Below are 23,916 nucleotides of genomic sequence, written 5' to 3'. Positions count from 1 at the left end.
TTCTGGTCACAGTCACGACAAGCAGATATGGAGGCTCCTCAGGCCTTTCTGTGTTCTCTGCAAACGTGAGCAGCTTTTCTGTGCAATGCCACCGGCCCTCTGTGGGGCTGGAAGCTGGGTGAGGGCCCAGCAGAGAGCTGCTGCCTGGCTTGAGGCTCTCAAAGGCCCTCAGCCCAGGCCCTAGAATAAGAGGTGTGAATAAGAACAGGACAGAGGGAGTTCCCGTTGTAGCACAGTGGAAACAAATCCAACTAGGAACCATGAGGTTGTGGGTTTGATCCCTGGCCTTGCTCAGTGGGTTAAGGATCTGGCATTGCCGTGAACTATGGTGTAGGTTGCAGACACGGCTCGGATCCTGCATGACTATGGCTGTGGTGTAGGCTGGCAGCTGTAGCTCCGATTTGAGTCCTAGCCTAGGGACCTCCATTTGCCACAAGTGCAGCCCTAAAAAGCAAAAAAAAAAAAAAAAAAAAAAAGAGAGAGAAAGAGAGACTATGGTGGCCCTCCCATTATGTCCAAGGAAGATATTTCTAGAAAAGTGAGTGGGTTAAGGATCTGGTGTTGTCACTGCAGTGGCATGGGTTCAGTCCCTGGTCCAGGAACTTCCACATGCCATGGGAACAGCCAAAAAAAAAAAGAGAGAGACATAAAATAAGGTGCTACTCTGCTTCAAGTCAGAAATCACTAATCCTATTATGAGAAAGGAAGGCTGAAGAGACCAACTGACAGTAGCCTTTATGTGTATTTACTTGAAAAAATAAGCCCAGGTCTGAGGTATGTTGAGTAATCTCCATGGAGACCCATCAGTTTCTGCCTGATGGTGCTGAGCAGAGACAGTTATCATGACATAAGCGGAGGAAGATGTCCAGGAGGAAAATGGATGACACATCACCCACCTCCTGATATCACACTTCGGGGCAGCCTTTTTACTGAAAGCCCTGGGCGTGGGCTGGGAATACATTTAAAATTCTTCCTTTTCCCAGTTACCAAGAGAATCATCATGATGGGCAGGTGTGGACTCTGAAGACCCTCTACCATATCCTCACGTCCTGGAAGAAGGATCATATCCAGTGATGAGGATCGGATACCTGGGGTGGCTGCCACAAGACAGAGAGCTCTCTGGTCACCCACTGGGCTGCTGTTGTTCCTCCAAGGTTATGCATTATAGGATGAACTTTTATATCTGAATTGCTACATAAACAATAACACGTCTCTGCAGCCCTTTCAAGATTCTCCTTCACTGTCAGGGACCCGGTTCACATGCTATGAACCAGGGTGGTGAAGGCCGCAGGACTGGTGATAGGTTTCAAGTGGAAAGGCACTGAGATTTTAGAGTTTCCAACCTATTTTTTCCTATTAAAATCAGGCCCTTTTGGGGAGCCCCCATCATGGCTCGGTGGAAACGAATCTGACTAATATTCATGAGGATGCAGGTTCGATCCCTGGCTTCACGTGGTGGTTAAAGATCTGGCATTGTGAGCTAGGGTGTAGGTCATAGACACAGCTCGGATCTGGTGTGGCTGTGGCTGTGGTGTAGGCCAGCAGCCACAGCTCCAGTTTGACCCTGGCCTGGGAATCTCCATATGCGTTGAGTGGGGCCCTAAAAAGACAAAAAAAACAAAAACAAAAACAGGCCCTTTTGAGGTCCCTGATATGGCACAGTGGGTTAAGAATCTGGCATTGTCTCTGTGGTGGTGAGGGTTCAATCCCTGGCCTGGCACAGTGGGTTAAGGATCTGGTATTGCCACAGTTGTGGCACATGTCTTAGCTGTGACTTGAATTTGATCCCTGGCTGTGGGTGTGGCCAAGAAAAGAAAAAAAAAATCAGGCCCTTTCACTAATTAATTTGCTTTTAAAGACTAGCACCTTGTAAGGAGCGCCCTTGTGGTACAGTAGGTTAGAGATCCAGCACTGTCACTGTAGCAGCTGGGGTTGCCACTATGGCACGGGTTCAAACTTCTACATGGTATGGTGTGGGCAAAAAAAAAAAGAGAGAGAGAAAAGACTAGGGCCTCATGGCTTCAATTATTTTGTTGGAGGTACCAACACAAAGAAATTCAATGTAGGTACAGAGATAAATTTAAAGTAGTGTTTTTAATTTCTTTTTCTTTTTTTGTAAAATGAAAAGAGAGCAAGCTGGGCCAGTTAAAAATGGGCTTTTTGGAGTTCCCATCGTGGCTTAGCGGTTAATGAACCCGACTAGCATCTATGAAGATTCATGTTCAATCCCTGGCCTCGCTCAGTGGCTTAAGGATCTGGTGTTGCCATGAGCTGTGGTGTAGGTCGAAGACATACCTCAGATCCAATGTTGCTGTAGCTGTGGTGTAGGCCAGCAGCTATAGCTCTGATTGGACCCCTAGCCTGGGAACCTCCATATGCAGCCCCAAAAAGACAAAAGAAAGAAAAAGGGCTAATTAAAAAAAACAAATAATCTTGAAGTTCCCTGGTGGGTCAGCAGGTTAAGGATTGGTGTTGTCAGTTCTGTGGTGTGAGTTTGATCCCTGGCCTGGGAACTTCTGTATGCTGTGGGTGTGCCAAAAAAAAAAAAAAAAAAAAGGCCAAATCTTTCTATGCAAAGTCGGCCTCGTTTGTGGAGCTCTCGGCCTAAAACTGGGTGGCACAGACCAAGTGAGGAGTCATGGCATGCTGCCAGTAGTGCAGGAAGAGCAGGTGGGACTCCAGACAGGACAGGAGACTCCAGGCACCAAATGACCCTGGCTGACCTGAGGCCTGGCCTGGGTGACCCCGAGGATAGATAGTCAGCCCTCCAGGGCTCCCCCAGTTGCCTACATATTTTCAGGCATGACAGTAAGAAGGGCTGGTCTGAAGCCTTCCTGCTTGTATAAAACATCTGCTGAGGGAGGGCAGAAGCCAGGAAGGGAAAAGGTGACACCTGTCCACACATCCATCCTGAACCTGACGCTGAGCTTTCTCCTGGGGCTCAGGAAGTCACAATATGCTTAGCAGGGGTTGGGGGTGGAGACTGAAAACAGGGTGTGGGGAGGGAGGACCCCCCCACTCCCAACAATGGGTCACATGGCCAGTGCTGACTCAGGAAAGTCTGGGATGAGGGCACCACAGACGGAAACAGGCTGGCGGCTCCAGGGGGCTCCAGGCTGCCGCTTGGCCCACATCTGTCCAGATAACTCGGCTCCTCCCCTCACTCCAGCAAGAGGTCAGACCCAGGTGTCCAGCCAGGCTACTCGCTCAGACTACCTCTCCACATTCAGCTTAGGGAACTGGGACAGTGTCAGCTCTGAGAAAAGGGGTGCACACTTCCTCTTACGACAAAATCTCTTGAGAACCCCGGTGACAATGTTTGCAAACACATGTTAAATCACATTCAAAAGTAATGAGCGAAGTTTCCAGGGAGTTTAAAAGACCTTTCAAATCTTTTCATCACTATGGAATGGAAATCCTTTGTCTTCAAAGTTGGCGCACTTTTTTCTCCGTGCTTTTTATGTTGATATCCAGCTTGTCCACTTTGGTTGTGAGGCGGTCAAGAATGTCATCCTGCTCCTCGATCTCCGTCTGCATCCCCAGGGCAATGTCCTTCAGACGGCCCAGGCCCATGGACAGCTCATCTGTACAGAGGAGAGCACAGGCAGCCTAAGCAGAGAGTCCTGGCCCCAGCCCACCTCTCCAGATGCTCCCGCAGGGGCCCAGCACACCCAGTCTTCTTCCTTCTAAGATGCGCTGGATGCCAGGGCTTTGATCATCTTTCAAAACAGGTGCCAGTGAAAAGAAAGTAGTAAGTGCTCAACTCAAAAGCTGCCTATCCCTGCCGCCCACTCAAGATGGCCACTCAGCACAATGGTGTTTGTCCTCCCAGCGTCTAAAAGTTCATACAGATCTGCACAATTTTCAGCTGCCTTTGAACCTCCCATCTCCAGCTCCTGAATGGTGGATCAGGCGCAGGTCCAGAGTGGCAAACCCGAGGACCCCTGTTTGGAAACGCATCTGAGACGGAACTGAAGCTCTCTCTGTCCGACAGGAGCCCAAGCACAAGCCTGCTCTGGCCCCAGGTTCCCCAGTCTATTCTGCAAGTGGCAGGAGAAATGGGGGCTCTGACCCTGTCCTGCCACTGGGGTGCTTTACCAGAAGACTCATGAATGACAGATGTTCCCACTGGACCCAGGTTCTGTGAGGTCCCTTTACCTATGTATGAAAACTCATGCTTTCCCACATTCACACGTGCATTGCTGCCACTCCCAGATCCGTGAACAGATGTTCCCGGGTATGACAGCTAGCTTGCATTTCCCAGGGCTGGGCTGGACCACCTCCTTTATCTACTTGGTAGTTGGGGAGGCGGTGGCCTCTGCATAACCTGGGTGCATAGGCCCTGCAGCCCAGGGTCCCTAGGCAAGAGGCATTAAGTACAAAAGGTGCTCTGATATCTGGGCCAAGCCCCAGGTAACTGGAGTGCACTTTTTTTTTTTTTTTGGTCTTTTTGCCTTTTCTAGGGCCGCTCCCAAGGCATATGGAGGTTCCCAGGCTAGGGGTCTAATTGGAGCTGTAGCTGCTGGCCTATGCCACAGCCACAGCAACTCGGGATCCGAACTGCATCTGTGACCTACACCACAGCTCACAGCAACACTGGATCCTTAACCCACTGAGTGAGGCCAGGGATTGAACCTACAACCTCATGGTTCCTAGTAATTCGTTAACCACTGAGCCACAACAGGAACTCCTGGAGTGCACTACTTTTGGCAAAGGTTCTTTTTTTTTTTTCTTGGTCTTTTTGTCTTTTTAGGGCTGCACCCATGGCATTATAGAGGTTTCCCAGCTAGGGGTCCAATTGGAGCTGTAGCCGCCAGCCACAGTCACAGCCATAGCAACTCGGGATCTGAGCCGCATCTGCAACCTACACCACAGCTCACGACAACCCCAGATCATTAACCCACTGAGTGAGGCCAGGGATCGAACCCAAGTCCTTATGGATGCTAATTGGGTTCATTAACTGCTGAGCCACGATAGGAACTCCCAAAGGTTCTTCTGACAACTGCTTAAGTTCAACTGTCAGGTGATAACTGCTTAAGTTCAAGTTCAACAAAACGTCCATAAGGAACAATGCCTGTAAGGACGTGGTCAGCCTCAGAGTATTTGAAGGGCTTCCACAGCACAGTAACATAAAGACAGCTAAGCATGGGGTTCCCTGGTGGCTCAGTGGGTTAAGGATCTGGTATTGTCACTGCTGTGGTTTGGGTTCAATCCCTGGCCAGGAATTTATGCACATTGTGTGTGTGTGTGTGTTTTTTTTTTTTTTTTAAAGAGTTAAAATACATGAATCCCTAGCAGTGGCTTTACGAATCTAAGCAGAATCAGGTTTTTAAATTAATTAAAAAAAATTTTTAGGCGTTCCCATTGTGGCTCAGCAGCTAACAAACCCAACTAGTATCCATGAGGATGGCGGTTTGATCCCTGGCCTTGCTCAGTGGGTTAAGGATCCGGCATTGCCCTGAGCTGTGGTGTAGGCTGGCAGCTGTAGCTCCGATTGGACCCCTAGCCTGGGGACTGCCATATGTGTGGCCCTAAAAGGACAAAAAAAATTTTTTTTAGGGCCACACCTGTGATACATGGAGGTTCCCAGGCTAGGGGCTGAATTGGAGCTGCAGCTGTTGGCCTATGCCACAGTCACAGCAATGCTGGATCCAAGCAGAATCTGCAGACTACACGGCAGCTCACGGCAACACCGGATCCTTAACCCATTAAGTGAGGCCAAGTATCGAACCGCCATCCTCATGGATACTAGCTGGGTTTGTTACCACTGAGCCACAACAGAAACTCTAGAATCAGGTTTTTTTCAAAAAAGGTAGTCTTCAGTTCTATGCTTCCTAAAGCCTGTGCCTTTAGTTCTATGCTTGACTGAAGCCTGTGCCTCGAGCTCCATGGGTTACCCCAGGATCCAGCAGCTGGGACAGGCAAGAGGCTGTGCCGGGGTGAAAAGCCTGACCAGCAGGGCCATGTGGCAAGGGTCCCTGAGAAAGATGGGTGTGCCAGGAGGGAGAGGAATTGTGCCCAGGGTAGTGGCGTGGCCTCGCTAGCAGAGACTGTGGACAGCTGTCCCGGGGTCCCTGAGGTCCACCTAGCCCTCCTTTGGGCCACTGTGTGCTGGCCAGTGCTGCAGGTTTGAGGACTCCCTGCACACCCCCAGTGGGCTCTACTTAGCCTTCTTCCTGCCTCCCTCCCCCAATTCCTGAATTCCACCCCCTGATATTTCCCCATCAGGCACCAATGACACCCTTTCCTGGTGGGGAAATTTTGTTTAGGGGTTGGTGGACTCGCCAGCGTCCCATGTTGGAGTGGCCAGATCCGCAGACATCTCTTCCACCTGGGCTCTAGGGCAGAGTCCAGGGAACTGAAGCAAGCAGGCAGATGAGAGGTGGGGATGGAAACAAGTGGACAGACGAGAGGTAGATACGGAGACAAGCAGACAGAGGAGAGGTGGAGACAAAGACAAGTGGACAGGCTCCAGAGATCAGGGGGGAGTGGTCATGACTCTTGGATTTGCTGAGAGGGGAGACAGAGGCAGACACCAGTGGGCTGGGCATGCGCTGCCCCGGGCAGGTGAACCTTGAACGCGGTGGTGCCCCGTCTTACCCAGATTGCTGTCAATTTTCTGATGATAGGCTTGGAGGTGAGGGTTCTTTGGATACGCCTCAGAGGTCACAGCAGATCCGGCCCCTCCAGGGATGCAGTCTGGATTCACAAGAAGACACCAGGAGATGGGTTAACTGACATCCCTTGAAATGCTGCTTTACAAAATCTTAGTCTGGGAAACAGGTGGAAGGACTATAATGGTCAGTTCTAAGGCCAGAGCGATGGCTGTGGGAGTGGGGGGGGAAGGAGCCCTGGCAGACTTGTGGGGAAGGGAGAGATGCTTCCTGGGGGCCTACCCTTCGGAGATCAAAGACCTCCAACCGCTGGAGGGCCTGGTCAGCCCCTGGCACACAGGAAAAGAGACAGATTGACACATGTAATGACATAGCAGTGGTGTTGCATCAGGCAAAACCTCACGGCTCAGGAAAAAGGAATGTCAGATGATGCACATTTGCCCCAAGAATTCTCCTGACCTTCAGCTCCTGAGTTCACACAAGAAAGCCCTGTCAGGCCAGTTCACATCTTCTGGGGAATATCTCTTTCTAGATTTGCTGTATTTCCCCCCAGCACGACTTACACAAGCCTGTTTTTGTTGTTGTTGTTGTTGTTGTTTTGGTTTTTTTTGCTTCACCAATTCTCTTAAGCTAATACACACCCTACAAATGAAACTCCTTTTAGTTCCTTAAAATTGTCTTTCGGGGCAGGGCTCTACTCCACTCCCTTGGGGACAACGAGCTGGCTGTGTTATGCACTTTAGTTCTCTCACTTCCTCTGTGGCTTTGGCCTTTCCAGATAGCTCTGTCTCTCTCCAATGCCTCCTCCACCAGGCCTCCCCTCAGCTGTGTCAATCACATGGCAGGGGGCCTGGCTCTCTAGGGGTCCAAAGAAGCCCCCAGGATGCCTCCACTCCTTTCCAGATAATGGCTGGTTCTGGGCTTGTCATTTGATACTGACAGGATGACCTGACACAAAACAGATTCTACCCTGCACTCCCATCTGCCCGGGCTTGAGGGCCACCACAGCAAACCCCCATAGACCACCTTCAGTTCTGGAGGCCAGAGCTGCAACCTGGGGCTCACTGGGCTGGCCTCTGGCTCCGCCCCCACCTCCTATGGCTCCTGGAGGCCACGCCTCAGCCAAGGGCCCTGCCTTCACCTTCCAACCTCCCTCTTCACTGCCTCCTTCGCATGTGCAGGGCAGCTTTGTGGTTTTACGGGGTCCACCTGGAAAACCCAGGATCATCTTTTCACCTCAAGTTGGGCAACTGTGCTCCCTTTGTACCCACAATCCCCTTTGCTACATGACCTGATGTTCCCAGGGCCTGGGGCTGGGGTATGGATGTTTTAGGGGCTATGACTCCACTTACCACAGGGGTTTCCCTGCAAGCCCAGAGGCCAGCCCAGTGAGCCCCAGGCAAGCAGCCTTTCACACTCAGCTCAGAGCTGCAGTGCAGGCTCCCACTTTCTCCTCTCCGCCTCCCTCACCCAGCAGGCGCTCCCTCCATCCAACCCAAGTGTAGGTAGGAAAGCAGGCCCACTGACCTGAGTCATTCAGCCTCCTGAGGTTTGGGTGGCTGGCCTGGAACCGTGCCTCCTGGTCTTTGCTTATACTTATGGCTTCTTTCAATCTTTGGATAAGAGTCAAGAAAAAAAAGAAATCTTTTAGAAGGGAACACCACCTCTGCCAGCATAGTCTTTTCCTGGGGTGCCTGTGTGAGAAAATCAAATGCCTCCTCCAGAAAAAAAAAAAAGGAGTTCCTTTCATGGCTCAGCAGAAACGAATCTGACTAGTATCCATGAGGATGCAAGTTTGATCCCTGGCCTTGCTCAGTGGGTTAAGGATCCAGCGTTGCCATGAGCTGTGGTGTAAGTCGAAAACATGGCTTGGATCCCATGTTGCTGTGGCTGTGGTACAGGCCAGCAGCTACAGCTCTGATTCAACCCCTAGTCTGGGAACCTCCATATGCTACAGGGGTGGCTCTAAAAAAACCAGGAAAAAAAAAAAAAAAAGGCCTCCACTTTCACCTGCCTGCCCTGGAGCCCCACTGGCCCTGCCTGAGCCAGGTGGGTGGGCACAGGCCCCATGATGGCCTTGCAGGCACCCGAGCACAGGGCGTGCTTTTTGCTGCCATAGGCCAGTGGCCTGGAAGAGAACATGGACCATGGTGCCTTGCTCAAGCTGGGCACCAGCGTGTTGGAGCACTGGCATTGCTTGCACTTTAAGCCCACACCCTCCCTAATTTCCGCCCTATGTCCTGATCTGGGTGGTGGTCACAAAGGAGTACGCACAGGTAAAGAGTTGTAAGCTCTCCACTAAAGATGTGTATGTGCTTTACCGTACATCATCTACGCATTAGAAAAAAACAACAAACCTCTTTGTGTTTCAGAATTAAAGGGGAGACAGAGAGAGAGGGACAGTTACAAAACCTGTATAACATTATATATTTTTTCTGGGTTAATTAAGTGTAAGAAGCTACAAAACCAAATGAATACTCTGATTATGAAAACGTCAAAAAGGGGGAAAAACTAAACTCTTTTTGTCTTTCTAGGGTTGCTCCCACAGTGTATGGAAGTTCCTAGGCCAGAGGTTGAATTGCAGCTGCATCTGTGACCTACACCACAGGTCACAGTAACACTGGATCCTTAACCCACCAAGCGAGGCCAGGGATCAAACCTACAACCTCATGGATACTACTTGGGTTCGTTACTACTGAGCCACAATGGGAACCCCAGGAAAAAACTAAATTTTAAGTTTCTGTGTGATGGTAGGTAAGGTGGAGATTTTCTGTAATTCAGCAATATCATTTTTATAATAAAAAACAGACAGTGGTCTAGGATATGACTAGCAGTCATTTGTTTTAGTAGGAAAACATTTCTTCTTTTTTTTTTTTTTTTTGGCTTTTTAGGCCCACACCCACAGCATATGGAGGTTTCCAGGCTAGGGGTCCAATCAGAGCTACAGCTGCCAGTTACAGCCACAGACATGCCAGATCTGAGCCACGTCTGCAACCTATACCACAGCTCACAGCAACACCGGATCCTTAACCTACTAAGCGAGGCCAGGGATTGAATCTGCGACCTCATGATTCCCAGTCGGATTTGTTTCCGCTGTGCCAAGACGGGAACCCCCCTCTCTTCTTTCTTTTGGCCACACCCATGGCACGTAAAAGTTCCTGGGCCAGGGATCAACTCCACACACACCACAGCAGTGACAACACTGGATACTTAACGTGCTGAGCCACTAGGGAACTCCCAGAAACTTATTTCTCTTATCTCTGAACACTTAACATTTACATGCCCATCAAAATTGCAGTATGACTTTATTAGATCTCTAGTGAAGACATTTGGGGAAAATAATGTCTAATTCAAAAATAATAACCAAGGGGCAAAATGGGTTAGGCATTGAAAAGCTGGAGGTAGAGTTTTTAAGGCAAAAATTCTGTGAGGTGAGCCAAGCTGAACTCTCTCTTTCAAATTACCAGTCTCAATCACTGGGGCAGAAATCTGTGGAACCTTTGTAGACTGGACAGCGATGACATCAATGTAATAAGGAGCAGTGGAGAAGGTTTCTTATTTCCAAGTATTTGAGGACCGATTCCTCCCAGTGAGTGACTCTCAGGGTTACCGGGTCCCTTAAAGCCCAAGAAGTGGCCTGAGTCTCAGCCCCCTGGCCCTGCATGAAGGCCCACCTTCTGTTACCTCACATAGCAGGCTGAGCAGCCACCCACCTGCTGCTGGGCTCGGGGGCAAGGGTGCCGTTCTGTGTAGGCAAGGTCTCCACAGGTTTAGACTTGAAGTAGTTGACGAGCCCTCCAAACACACTCTTGATGCTGTTGATGTGCTTCTGGCTGGTCTTCAGGTCCTGCTCCATTTTGTCTACCATCTTCTCTGTGCGCTCCAAGGCCCCGCGCTGACGGACAAGCTCCTATCGTGGGGGCAGGGGAGAGCGATGGCATGACAGAGACACAGGGCAGCTTGGCCAGCACGAGGGAATGACGAGGTCACCCATGTGCACCTTCCCTGTCTCTCCCTCCCGCCTCACCACTGCTTGCTCTTACTTGCTCTGGGGTTCCTGTCCCCCTGGCCTGGCCCATGGGGGGTCCAGGTGCAGGGCCTGGCAGCAGATCCTCTCTAGCCCCCTCCTCTCCCAGTCCTGGGGACCCTGGGGACTTTGACTTGGGCTGTAGTTCCTGGATGTTCCTTCTCAGATACAGCAGTGCCGCTGGGCCACCTGGGCCTCTGGCCCTGCTCGTGTCTATTTCAGAAACTTTGTTCTGTTGTCCTTTCTGGCCCTGTTAGTGTCTGATTCCAGCCCATCCAGTTTCAGCTTTTAAACCTCTAACAAGGGCAACCCTGACACAGGACCTTTGCACATCCTCCTTGCTCTGTGTTTAATGCTCCTCATGGCTCTGTTCCTTCCTCATTTGATCCAGTCTCTGCTCAGAGGACACTTCCTCTGAGAAGCCTTCCCGGAACACCTGCTGTGAAGAAGTCCTCTTTCATCCCTGGACTGCCTCCTTGGGCCCTGCTGGCTGTTGCCTACAGGACCCCTCAGAGCAGCTGCTCCTGCAAGCCTGCCCCTGCCCAACAGACGCTGGAGGACTCTGTGGCCCTGGGGCCAGCCTGGCCTGATCCCTTGAGAGTTGAGACTTCTGGCTGTGGATGTGAACTCAGCACCATACCAATGCTCATGCTTTTTTTCTGACCACACCTGTGGCATGTGTAAGTTCCCAGGCCAGGGATTGAACCTGGGTCAAAGCAGCAACCTGGGCCACAGTAATGACAATGCTGGGCCCTTAACTTGCTGTACCACAAGGGGACTCCAGGGCTCATACTTTTAAAATCTGGGGCAAACTCCATTCAGCCTGGTCACCCCATGGTCTGCCTCTCCACCATAAGACTCCTGAGCTCGGATCCTCAACCTCAGGAGGCAGCCCCTGACCTCGGCCGCTTCCCTGTGGCTCTCAGTTACGTTAATAATGCAAACAATCCTTAGATGCGCTCTCCCAACTCCCCATATCAAAGTCAGGAGCAATTTTACACACATAGCCTAGGAATTTGAAGGATTAAAAACAAAATTATAGGCAATGGGTTTGTTGGAGCCCATTTTTGAGATAAAGATGTCAATGGAAGCTCTTAGGGAACTTAGGGACCCAAAATATAACTTTAGTCCTGAATGTTTAGTGGATGAGTTTTAAAAATATAATGTATAGGAGTTCCCGTCGTGGCACAGTGGTTAGCAAATCCAACTAGGAACCATGAGGTTGTGGGTTCGATCCCTGGCCTTGTTCAGAGGGTTAAGGATCCGGTGTTGCTGTGAGCTGTGGTGTAGGCTGCAGATGCGGCTGGGATCCCGAGTTGCTGTGGCTGTGGTGTAGGCTGGTGTCTACAGCTCTGATTGGACCCCTAGCCTGGGAACCTCCATATGCCGTGGGAGCGGCCCTAGAAAAGACAAAAATAAATAAATAAATAAATAAATAAACACACACACACACACACACACACACACACACACACACACACATAGGCAATAAATGAAAACAATGATTGAATTTACTATTAAATTCTACTTAAATCTGGTTGGAAATAAATTTAAAACTGCTGGGATTTACAGCCTTGAATATTTAAATGTTTTTCACCAGCTCATGAGATATGTCTGAAGAAACCATCAGGCTTTTTTGAGTAAAAGGAAAAAGGATTTTGGGACTGTGTCCTTCAATATGCTAAACAAATTTTGCAAGGGTGAATTTTCAGGGGGAAAAAGGAGCTACAAATTTATTGGATTTTCTGCTTCTTCCAACACCTGAAGCCTCGAATATGTCCATTGTGAGGGCGGTCTTTTGTAGAACGAGGTAAGCTAAAAAAATTAGGATTAAAATGACTTCTCTAGGGAGTTCCTGCTGTCGCACAGTGGATTAAGGATCTGGTATTGTTGCAGCCGCAGCTTGGATTCGATCCCTGGCCCTGGAACTTCCATATGACTTGGGTGTGGTTGAAAAAGAAAAAAAAAAAAGTTAAACTGGAACAAAAGCTAGCCAGGGAGGTCAGGCTGGGTTGGCAGTGAGATGTGGGGTGGGTGTGTGTGTGAGAGATGAGGGAGGATGTGTCTCAAGGCTTCTTTGATGGCGCTTTGTTATAGGGTTGAGGGGGTGGGAACAGATATCCATGCTGACAGAGCCCAAGGTGTCAGGTGGGTCTCTGTTGCACTGAGCCCTGGGCCTCACGGGCAAATGAACGAAGCACTGCCCATGCGGCTGGCTCTGCCAGTGGAGGCCCCACAAGCACTGGCTCCCTTATGGCATGAGAAATGGAAAGCTGAGCACTGAGGAGTCACAGGCCCAGGTGGGGTGAGAGCATTCCAGGCAGAAGGGTCAGTGGGGGTGGTGTGGAACCCTGACCCCCTTCAGAGCCCTGACCAGGTCCTGCCTGAGTGCCTGAGGGGATGGTGCCTGCACCAATCATCTAGTCTGGAGTTCATGATTAAACTTGGGTGTCAAACAGTGAGCAGGCAGAAGTTGGTCTGGAGTTAGTCTCTATGTGCAAGCATACCACCAGGGATGCAGGAGTGGCAGCATGTGGTGGCCTTAGGTTCCCTGAGCATCACCCAGGGCAAAGGCAGTGAAGCTGCTATACCAAGTGGCGAGTGCAGGCTGATTTTTCAGGCCTGGGCTGCCCACCACTTGTGCAACGCCTTATCTGGCTCCTGACCCTCAGATCACCCTGAAGAGTGACTTTGCTTCCCTGAGTCCTTGGACCAGCCTGGGCCAGCAACGGGACCTATGATGGAGCCCTGGGCCACATGGTGGGGCCTTGGAGGGGCTTGAGACTGTGGTCAGCCGAGCAGGGAGCCATGCTTCCTGGCTGACAAAAGCCTGTGGGTTGTCACACATCACCTCTGGGAGAAGTACATGTTGCCCAGGCAACTCCAGGGGAGTGGAAACTGGAGGCTGGGTTTCCTGGGCACTGCCCAGCAGACTTTCTCCCTTGAACCTTTACTCTGCATCCTTTTTTTTTTTTGTCTTTCTTTTTTTCTTCCTTTATAAGGCCGCACCAGAGGCATATGGAAGTTGCCAGGCCAGGGATCAAACCAGCATCTCCCTGCAGTGACCCAAGCTGCTGCAGTCAGGTTCCTAACCCACTGCACCACAGCAGGAACTCCCTTTACTCTGTACCCGCTGCACCAAACCCACAACCGTGAGTATAACAGCTCTGCTGAGTACTGTAGGCCCTTCTAGGGAATCATTAAACCTGAGGGTGGTCTTGGGGACCTCCAAACATCACCTCTAGGTGGCACCTCTCACTCTCAGAGGCAGAGGGCTGGAGAGCAGACAGCCCCTTGGTTTTTCCTGCACATGACCTGCTCAGCACAGTAAAGGTCCCCCATGGCACAGCACAGCAAAGGTATACCATGGTGGCCACAGGTGGATATTTCAGGAAGGAGCAGCAGATATGGCCAGATGCCATAGTGCTGGCATGGGATGTTTGACCTCCCTGGATGGTAACAACACAGCCTCATAAAGTGCCTCATTACAGCTAAGAAGTCAGCAAGTCTGATGTTAGAACTTTCTAATAGGAGTTCCCATTGTGGTTCAGTATCAATGAGGACGCGGGTTTGATCCCTGGCCTCACTCAGTGGATTAAGGACTCGGTGTTGCCACTGTACCAGCTGCTCAGATGCTGTCTAACCTCTGTTGCTGTCTTCCCTGAACTGGGATCCTGACCCCACAAACGTCATTGGCAATTCCTCACCAGCCAGAGGGGACGAGGGGTGCCCTGCACAGGTGGTCTCCCCGGGCAGGGTGGTGAAAGGGTGCACGAAGATCACGTGCAAGTAGGACACAAACAGGCTCACCCAAAGGTGCACACACTTGAAAGGCCCAGTATTAGGGGGCTGGCTGCAGAAACAGAAGGCATCCATTCAAGGGAACACGAGAGCCACAGAAACAGAGAGGGACATGTGAGGCTGCGGAATAGCCTCCAGCCCTACCAGGCAATGTGCGGTCAGGAATGCATAGAATGCCTCTGCTTAAGTTAGAATTTAAAAAAGGAAAAAGATGGTAAGTATGCATCTATATATAGAATATCTCCACAAGGACACTGAAGGAACAGAAAGTGACCTGCTGCTGGCAGGCAGGTGGTGGGAGGAACCTTCACACACAGCCTGTGGGTTGGTTTTTTTTTTGGCTGTACCCCTGGCATGAAGTCCCTGGGCCAGGGATCAAACCTGCACCACGGCTGTGACCCGAGCCACTGCAGTGACAACACCAGATCCCTAACCTGCTGAGCCACCAGGGAACTCTCTGTATGTTTTGAATTTTGAACCCTGTGTCTGGATTAGTGCTTCACAAAAATTAAACCTCAGTGGAAAAAAAGAAACAAATCATACCCACAAAACAAGAGACAGGTGGGCTACGTGTCTCTGTGGTCCTGGATTATGCTCACCAGGATGGCTGGGTGCCATCTGCTCTGCCCCGACTCTGTCCTTTGGGTCAGAACCCGAGGCGAGAGAGATAAGAACCTTTAAGATTTCTCAGAAAAAGGGGAGCTCTCCTTTGCTAGAGGTGACTTGACTACGTAATTTTCCTATTGCTGCCAAGCTGGGACTGAATTATGACCTTCCCAACCTAATGCTTTCTGTTGTTGTTTTTTAGGGCTGCATGCACAGCATACAGAGGTTCCCAGGCTAGGGGTCAAATTGGAGCTGCAGATGCCGGCCACAGTCACAGTCAATGAAGGATCCAAGCCATGTCTGCAGCCTACATCACAGCTCACAGCAATGCGGAATCCTTAACCCACTGAGCAAGGCCAGGGATCGAACCTGCGTCCTCATGGATGTTAGATTCGTTAACCACTGAGCCACGACAGGAACTCCCCGAGTTATTTGTAAAGTCTCCTGACCCTCTATAAAATGTGTCCTAGAGTTCCTGCTGTGGTACAGTAGGTTAGGTTAAGAATTTGGCTAGTCTCTGAAGTGATGTGAGTTTGATCATTGGCCTGGCCAAGCAGGTTAAGGATCCAGTGTTGCTGAAGCTGTGGCTTAAGTTGCAGCTGCAGTTCAAATTCAGTCCCTGGCCTGGGAACTTCCATATGTCTCATGTGTCTGAAAAAGAAAAAAAGAAAAAAAAACAGTCCCTTTTTTTTTGGTCTTTTTGCCTTTTCTAGGGCCGCTCCCAAGGCATATGGAGGTTCCCAGGCTAGCAGTCCAATCAGAGCTGCAGCCACTGGCCTATGCCAAAGCCACAGCAATGTGGGATCCGAGCTGCATCTGTGACCTACACCACAGCTCACGGCAATGCTGAATCCTTAACGCACTGAGCAAGGCCAGGGATCGAACCCGCAACCTCATGGTTCCTGGTTGGATTCGTTAACCACTGAGCCACGATGGGAACTCCGAAAACTGTCCTGTTTTGGCACTGCATCAGGGCTGGGTGTCTGGCAAGCAATGACTGTCTAAGTTGAGAGGTTAGTTTAGCAGATGACTTGGGTCTGCTGAGACAGAGCTTACCTGCGCCCTCCATGGGGGGTTGGGGGGGAATGAAAGAGTGATGAGAGAGATTCAAAGTCAATTTGGAGAGTGGTGGGGGAGAGGGGTGCTGACCATTCCTGCCTCCCAGGGCCTCTGATAATTGAGAACTGATTCAAACCAGGAAAAATTCAATGTGATGACAGAGCCTGTCACCAGCCCAGTCATGATCACGCTGTACCTCTCAGAGCAACACCTGGCTTGGCCACGCCAAGCCTCACAGACTGAGGTGCCACTCTGCCTTTGTTCTCACTGGTCCCCATTGCTAGGAGAAAGCCAACTTTGGGAGTTAGCAGGGGGCTTGTTACCACAATCAGTATGAAACAAGTCCATCCTGTTTTTGGTGCTCTTGACCTTCCCTCTGCCCACACCAGGTCCTAAGTTTCTCCTCCAGGCCCTTGCCCTGGAAGGCTTCCAGGCCATCACGTCCCTGCTCAGGAGCCCAGGAGCTGCAGTGTTTGGCCAGTGCCTTTGCATGGCTCCTCTCTTCCCTGGGAACACCCTCTCCCTCCTCTTCCTCCTCCTATCTACACCTTAGCCTTAATAGCCAAATTCCAGTGTAACCTCTGCCACCATCTTCTACTGTATATCATTTTAATTTCCTACTTCATTTGTTTTCAGTTGCCAAATATGTCTTTTCAAGCAGTTCTTAGTTGGCTTCCTTGAGCTGGGGATCCTTAAGTGACCCACTCCTCTCAGGGCCCTAAGGCCTCAGGCACTCCTCCCAAATCTAAGTCGATACTTTCCACTGAGACTCGAATATAGGAACCAGTAGACATACCCTAAACTTCCTTGATGAGGCTGAAGACAGGCAGGTATGACAATGAGGGAGCCAGTAACTGGGAGAAGTGGGGAAGGGAAATAAGCCAAGCAAGTGGCTATGGGAGAATGATGCGATATACCTCAAAACTGTCCAAGACTGTAAGTAACCAGGTCAGAGTGAACTTTGCAGAGAAAAGAGTTAATGAAAAGACCCATGGGGTGAGACAAAGCTTTAGCTTCCAGAGCTACAAGTGCTTAAGATGAATCATTCCTAGCTGATATTGCTGTAAGATGCTACTAAATTTTTTAAAACTTTAAAAAGGTCCAACTCTGAAATCGTCTATGAATGGAAAGAGGAACTAACAAAGATGAAACGGAGCAACAGATCACCACAGACCACACAGTGTCAGTCTCAGACACCTTCGTTTGTATTGGGAAGGGAAGGGAAGGGCTCCCCACTCTACTGGGCTCTGGCTCACTCAGCAGTCGTCCAGGCGGAGAACTCAACACACCTCAAGGCGAGGTGGAAAAGCCATCAGTTTCGGGGAAGAACTCAAGGCCCATTTCCTCGGATGCTTCAGACACTAGCAGTCACAGTCCTTGCTAGGTCACTCTGGCAGGATTCAGCCTGGATACTGCCCAGGAAATCGTGTAAGACAAACACATTCTCCACTTCCCTAATCGGGTCTGCTGTTCAGAACCTTTACTCGCCTGGATAGGCCAGGGCATGGAGATTGCCTGTGTACTAGAAGTAGAAAAAAAAGAAACTAGGCGACTAAGAGTTCAGCGAGGTTGCCGGAGGCAAACCGCCCCTTTCGAGTACTTTAGACTTTTCTTTACCGGGCTGACAGATCGTACCAACCTTCCAGCCGCTAAAGCGCTAGGACCCTTCCCAGCCCACTGGGCGACCCCAATAACACAGGGGACCGCGGACTCACCTCAGAAGAGGCGACCCCTATCCTCTCGGACTCGTACATTAGGGACAGGGACCTTCCCGTGCTGGCGACCGTGGCCTCGGCCCGGCGCAGCACCTCCTGCCGCAGGGCCTGTTGCCGGTCAGCGGGCGACTCGGGCCCGTCCGTGAGGTTGCGGGCATCAGTCCACGGCGCTGGCCGGGCGCCCTCGTCCTCCGCGCCATCATCGAACGGGTTATAGCTTCTGGGGTAGGCCGACATGGCGCCGGTGCTTGGCCCGCGGCGGGCCGGAGGAAGGGGGCGCGGCCGAGGTGGGGTGGGGGGCACTGGGGACCGCGGGTAGCCGGCTGCCTCGCCAAGGCCCCAGAAAAGCGTCGGTTCGCTTGCTGCCAGCACAGCGCGAGTTCCTTCCGCCTGCAGTGCGTAGAGGCCCCGCCTCCGGAGTCGACCATCGGGTCCCGCCACGGGGGGAAACCACGCCCCGCGCGCGGCACAGCGGCCGCTCTGCCCCCAACCCCCGCGGGCAGTGGAGCAGCCCGCGGCCACGCCCCACCGGTGTCAGCGAGGTCACGTGGTGGGGCGGCCGGATGAGGCCGCACCTGCGCTGTGGGCTCCGGCGCTGGCGGGCAGGTTGCGGAAAGCCGGCGGGTGGCGCCGCGGTGCGCGACGATGGCGGCGGCCGCGGCCCGGGGAAGCGGCGGCGCCGGCTCCGGCTCAGCCTCCGGCGCCGGCGCGTCGCGGGGCTTCTATTTCAACACAGTCCTGTCGCTGGCCCGCTCCTTGGCGGTGCAGAGGCCGGCTTCCTTGGAGAAGGTAGTTTGGCGGCCCAGTGCGGGCTGACAGGAGGAGGGGGCCGGGGCGCTGGAGGCGCGGCTGGGGTCTGCAGAGGCCGAGGTGGGCCTCGGATGCCGGGGGCGCGAGGAGCTCGTGAAGGAGGCCGGTGCGGCAGGGGGCCGGCGGGCGTGTGGCGGGCGGGTGGTTGTGAGCTCCCGGCAGGCTAGGCCGGGGCCGCCTAGTGACACCGCTGGGCGGAGGCGGCGGGGGCCGTGGTCGAACCTGGGGTGGCCCCCGCTCGCCCTGCCTTTTTTTTGGTGACTTTGGGCGCTGCCTTCCTCGGGGAAGGGGTGCTTGTAAGCGCTTTGTCCGTGGAGGTGAAGGGCGGTGGGGTAGTGTCGGGGAGCGCTTTCTGAAACGCAGGTCTGCTGCGCACTGTTTTCTTGCGAGATTAGAGGAGACTTCAGACCGGGAAAGCGGGTGTTTGAAGAAAAAAGAACTCAGCCCGGAGCGTTCCTTATCTTGGAGAGGGGGAGAGGCAGCCCCACGGATGCCTGGGACGGGGGGAAACAGCTTTTAGTTTGAGAAGGTACCTGCACTGTCGCTGTATGTCGTCTTGAACCCTCGGAGCCTCTGTTTCCTTATCTGTGAAATGAAGTCGTTCTTGAGTATTGAATTCTAGCATAACATGCCTGACAAAGAGTTGGACAGTAAAGGGCAGCTCCCCCACGCCACGTGTGTGTGATGAGACTCGTTGCAATGTGTTAGCATTGAAGGGATGGGATGATTCTGCACAGCCTCCTGGCACATGGAAAGATTGTTGTCTGACAGTTGGGAGTGGCTCTGGTGCCCAGTGAAATCGTTTTAGGCACTTTGGCAGGCTGACCTAGGCCTTCCTTGGCTTTGTAGGTTCTCAAACTTGGAGGGTGAGCAGGGCCTGGAGACTGATGCCTACCTGACTTCTAATCAGAGGGCAAGTGCAACAGAAGGGAAAGAATACTGGTTGTAGAGATAGGATCACCTGAATTTAAACCCTGTTTTTTGTTTTGTTTTGTTTTTGCTTTTTAGGGCCGCATGTGCAGCATATGTAGGTTCCCAGGCTAGGGGTGGAATCAGAGCTGTAGCCGTTGGCCTATACCACAGCCACAGCAACGTAGGATCCAAGCCGAATCTGTGACCTACACCACAGGTCATGGCAATGGCGGATCCTTAACCCACTGAGTGAGGCCAGGGATGGAACCTGTGTTCATTCTCATGGATGCTAGTCAGATTTGTTTCTGCTGAGCCAAGATGGGAACGCCTAAACCCTAAATTCGCACGCATTGGTGTGACTCTGGGCAGCTGAGTTCCTCAGTCTGTCCCTCTGCTTTTTCCTGCAAAATACAAGGGTACACTCCTTGGTAAGAGTACTGTGAAGATTAACAGAATAACACAAATAAAGGCAGCCGAATACATAATGGATGATCCCTGTTACCATTGCACGAGCCTGACTAATGGACCACAGTGCTGGTTTTATGAAAACAAATCCCTGCCAGCTGGTCAGCACATTCTCTTCTTAGTAGGAGGACCAAGGAGCACATTAGAAGTTTGCTTGCTGGGCTTGCAGGGAAGTGGATGAACTTGGAGGAGAGGGTCCTGCGGCTCCTACAGTGGTGGCAGCCTTCCCCACTCAGGAACTGAAAAATGCACCTTCAGCTCTTCTTACCCTTTTCACCCTTCTGTACTAGTCACAAGAAGATTCTGCAGCTGCCACGTGGTTAGCTTTGTATCTTCTGGTAACTGCTTAGATTGTCAAGATAAATGCTTTTCAACTGATTAATCCAGCATTTTGGTCCCTGGCTCCCTAATAGCTCTTACTCTGGGAGCTACTTTAGTTTCATTGGCTCATTTACAGCCAATTCTGGAAAGAGTTAAGAGAGCAAGCCTGAGGCTGCTGTCCTCAGAAGGGTTTGCCTGCAAGGTTGGCCCTTGGCTGGCATCAGGAAATTTGCTCTTGAACTGCTCAGTTCATGTGCTAACTGATAAAGGTGATTCACGTTGTCTAGACTCTGTTGGAGCAGTATGGTTTATGTTGAAGTCCTGCTTTCCCTCAGGAATCTGGAATCTAAGCAGGCAGGGCCTAAGTGACCAGCCTTCAGTAAAAACCTTGGGGGCTGTGTCTCTAGTGGACTTCTGCAGGCACAAATATTATACCAGCATTGTTTGCTGCTATACAGGGGAAATGAGAGGAGGGTTTCTCCAGATCCCATCTGTAGGTTTTCCCCTGCGGGTATCTGCACTGTAATGAACTTTAACCATGAGTATGACTGTGTACATGTGTGGGTCTTGGGGACCCCGAAACAACTCCCTTCTCAGAAGAGTCTTCTGTAGGTGGCTGGTTCCAACGACCATGTGAATTGCATTTAGTCCTATATGTCTGCTTACTACATTCCCCTACTTCTTTTTTTTTTTTCTTTTTTCTTTTTAGGGCCACACCTGTGACATATGGAGGTTCCCAGTTTAGGGGTCTAATCAAAGGTACAGCCGCCAGCCTACACCACAGCCACTCCAGATCCTAGCCGAGTCTACAACCTACACCACATCTCATGGCAACGCTGGATCTTTAACCTACTGAGCAAGGCCAGGGATTGAACCCGAAACCTCATGGTTCCTAGTCATATTCCTTTCCACTGTGCTGCGATAGGCACTCCTACCCTCCCCTACCTTAGAACAATTAACAAGAAATCCTTAGTATTCCTAAGGAAAAGATTCTTGAGGTTCTTAAGAGTAAAGGCCCTTCTGGCTGGTCCGAGTGCAGTGGTGTTTACAATTAATTGATCACAGCCAGTTACAGATTCCTTGGAGTTCCCGTTGTGGCTCAGTGGTTAATGAATCCGACTAGGAACCATGAGGTTTCAGGTTCAATCCCTGGCCTTGCTCAGTGGGTTAAGGATTCAGTGTTGCCGTGAGCTGTGGTGTAGGTCCCAGACGCGGCTGGGATCCTGAGTTGCTGTGGTGTAGGCCGGTGTCTACAGCTCTGATTGGACCCCTAGCCTGGGAACCTCCATATGCTGTGGGAAGTGACCCTAGAAAAGGCAAAAAAACAAGACAAAAAAAAAAAAAGAGTAAAGGCCCTTCTGGGTATGATCTAGGGTAAGAAAGATGGGGACCTAAGAGGGGAGATGACTGTTGACTCCTTTTTTGTTTTTTTGCCCACTCCTGCAGCTTATGGAAGTTCCTCGGTCAGGGACTGAACTCTCGCCAGAGCAGTGACCCACACTAAGCAGTGACAACTCTAGATCCTTATTTTTGTTTCTCTCTCCCTTATTTTTTCCAGAGAGGAGGAAGAGGCAGGGGACTGAGTGGGCCTGGTTGTAGATGGGGTTGACCCAAGGAAGGCTATTTTCTGAACTAGGCCTGACACCTCAGCTCAGACATGGGCTCTTAGGCAGTCTGACACATTTTTAGTGGCACCTGGGCACATTAATACCATAATGTTCTCTGCCTCTTACCTTGTTACACCACAGTGGGGTTGATTTGACTTACTCCTTTCACCTACTCTAAGCCCAGGCTGAGAAACCAAACCTATCACTACTCAGTGCCTTTTATTTGTTAATTCCTTAATTTGCTCTTTCACTCAGAAAACAGTTATTATTGAGCAATTAATTGATACATATTAGGCCAGGTAAATAAGATACTCCTGAAATTTCTTTGGTGCTGCAGGTTAAGGATCCAGCATTGCTGTAGCTGTGCCTGGGATTTGATGCCTGGAACTTCCATTTGCCCCAGGTGTGGCTGAAAAAGAAAAAATGAACTCCTAATTTGGTTGCTCAGGTGACCAACAAGAAGTCGGATTTGCTTCAAGTTCCCATCTACTCCTGCATCACAGGTCTGGTGACCAGACTCCTGCCCTGTTCATCCTGGGCATTCTTGTCTGAACTTTGACCTTTTTTTGCTAGGCTGTCCCTAAGACTGGAGCCCCAGCCCTGAGGGTCACCCCTGGGCTTTCTGTTCACCTCTGAACACATCCTCTGAGGCCTCCTCAGCCTTCAGCTCTCTCCCTCTGGGAGAAAGATGAGAGGAGAAAACTTGAGGAGAGTCCTGTCTATACCAAAGACTCCCTCTCTGATTTCCATCTGCCTGCCCATCTCAGGTTGTACTTTCCTGCTTCTTTCCTGTCTTCAGAATGTTGCTCAGCTGCTCCTGCCAAGCGTTCTCTTGGCTCTGCCTAGTTATACTCCTCTGTGCTGGGGAAATCAGGACCTGTTCCTGCCTTTTCTCACCTGACCCAATCTTACTAATGGACCCCAAGCCTCCCACTTGACTTTCCACCACAGGAGGCTTTGAGCATACTCTCTTCCTCTCATATCCTAAAATACCTGCTCTCTTCTTCAGTTAGAGTGCCAGAGTCTTGAAGCTAGCTAACCTTTGACCCGATGTTTTTGATTTTTTTTGACTGAGCCTGGGGCATGTGGAAGCTCCCAGGTCAGGAACTGAAGCCACACCACTGCAACCCCAGCTGCTACAGTGCCAATGCTGGATCCTTAACCCACTGTGTCACTAGGGAGCTCCCCATTGACTGAATGTTTAAATGGTACTGTGGCATCAGGGATGGGCTGGACCCGCTCTGGTGGTCAGATGTGCTGAAGAACATGTACTGGGTGACTCTTAACTATAATCAGAGGAACGTGTGCCCAGATTTTTTAGACAGTGGGCTTTCTGAAGGTCATGACTATCCAGTCTGTCCTTTAGAGTGGTCTGCTGTGGAATGAAAATCATTGTATTGGCATCTTTTAAATTTATTTTTGCTTTTTAGGGGTACACCTGCGGCATATGGAAGTTCTTGGGCTAGGGGTCGAGTTGGAGCTGCAGCTGTTGGCCAGCACCACAGTCACATGGGATTCGAGCTGCATCTGCAACCTACACCACAAGCTCATGGCAGCTTAACCCACTGAGCGAGGCCAGGGATCGAACCCACACCCTCATGGATAGTAGTTGGGTTGGTAGCTTGCTGAGCCACAAGGGGAACACCCTGGCATCTTAAAAAAAAATTTTTTTTTAATTAAAGTATAGTTGATTTCCAAAGATTTTGGCATCTTTTTCAGCATCATGAAGCTGAAAATTTTCCATTCTGCTCCCTTTCTTTTGTGAGGCCATCTTAATAACCACAGAATGAGAGGAGAGAGAATGAGCATCAGCAGAGGGTCTTCACGTTACTGGAACTGGTGTAACTAAATCAACTCTAAAAAATGTATGTGTGTGTATGCATATATATGTAAAGTGCTCACTAGGAAAGATGATATGTGCAGAGACTGCATGGCCAGGTTCAGAGAGAGAGACAGAGACAGAGAACTCGAAAATATTT

At 50.9% G+C, this 23,916-nt stretch overlaps 2 protein-coding genes across 3 annotated transcripts in view; one reads left to right on the top strand and one right to left on the bottom strand.

Annotated features, from left to right (window-relative positions):
• Positions 1-3,276: 3,276 nt before the first annotated feature.
• On the bottom strand, positions 3,277-18,231 carry SNAP29 (synaptosome associated protein 29). Its single transcript, XM_047761298.1, has 5 exons — positions 17,823-18,231; positions 10,328-10,524; positions 8,142-8,227; positions 6,601-6,699; positions 3,277-3,584 (listed from the first exon to the last, which is right to left on the bottom strand). Exons 1-5 carry the CDS (start codon positions 18,057-18,059, stop codon positions 3,427-3,429), a joined length of 777 nt encoding a protein of 258 aa, XP_047617254.1. The 5' UTR covers positions 18,060-18,231; the 3' UTR covers positions 3,277-3,426.
• Positions 18,232-18,383: 152 nt separating this feature from the next.
• Positions 18,384-23,916, top strand: part of PI4KA (phosphatidylinositol 4-kinase alpha) — a 100,124-nt gene continuing 94,591 nt past the window's right edge. The window contains exon 1 of one of the 2 annotated variants that reach the window (XM_047762136.1): positions 18,384-18,611. In XM_047762136.1, coding sequence (XP_047618092.1) covers positions 18,468-18,611 — 144 coding nt within the window. In that variant the 5' untranslated portion in view covers positions 18,384-18,467. The remainder of the gene's footprint in view (positions 18,612-23,916) is intronic. The other variant, XM_047762137.1, reaches the window with a different exon arrangement.

The sequence above is a fragment of the Phacochoerus africanus genome, chromosome 15 (assembly GCF_016906955.1).
Source record: "Phacochoerus africanus isolate WHEZ1 chromosome 15, ROS_Pafr_v1, whole genome shotgun sequence".
Classification (NCBI taxonomy): domain Eukaryota; kingdom Metazoa; phylum Chordata; class Mammalia; order Artiodactyla; family Suidae; genus Phacochoerus; species Phacochoerus africanus.
The sequence above is the reverse complement of the archived record's forward strand: the minus strand, read 5'-3'. Positions and strand labels throughout refer to the sequence as shown.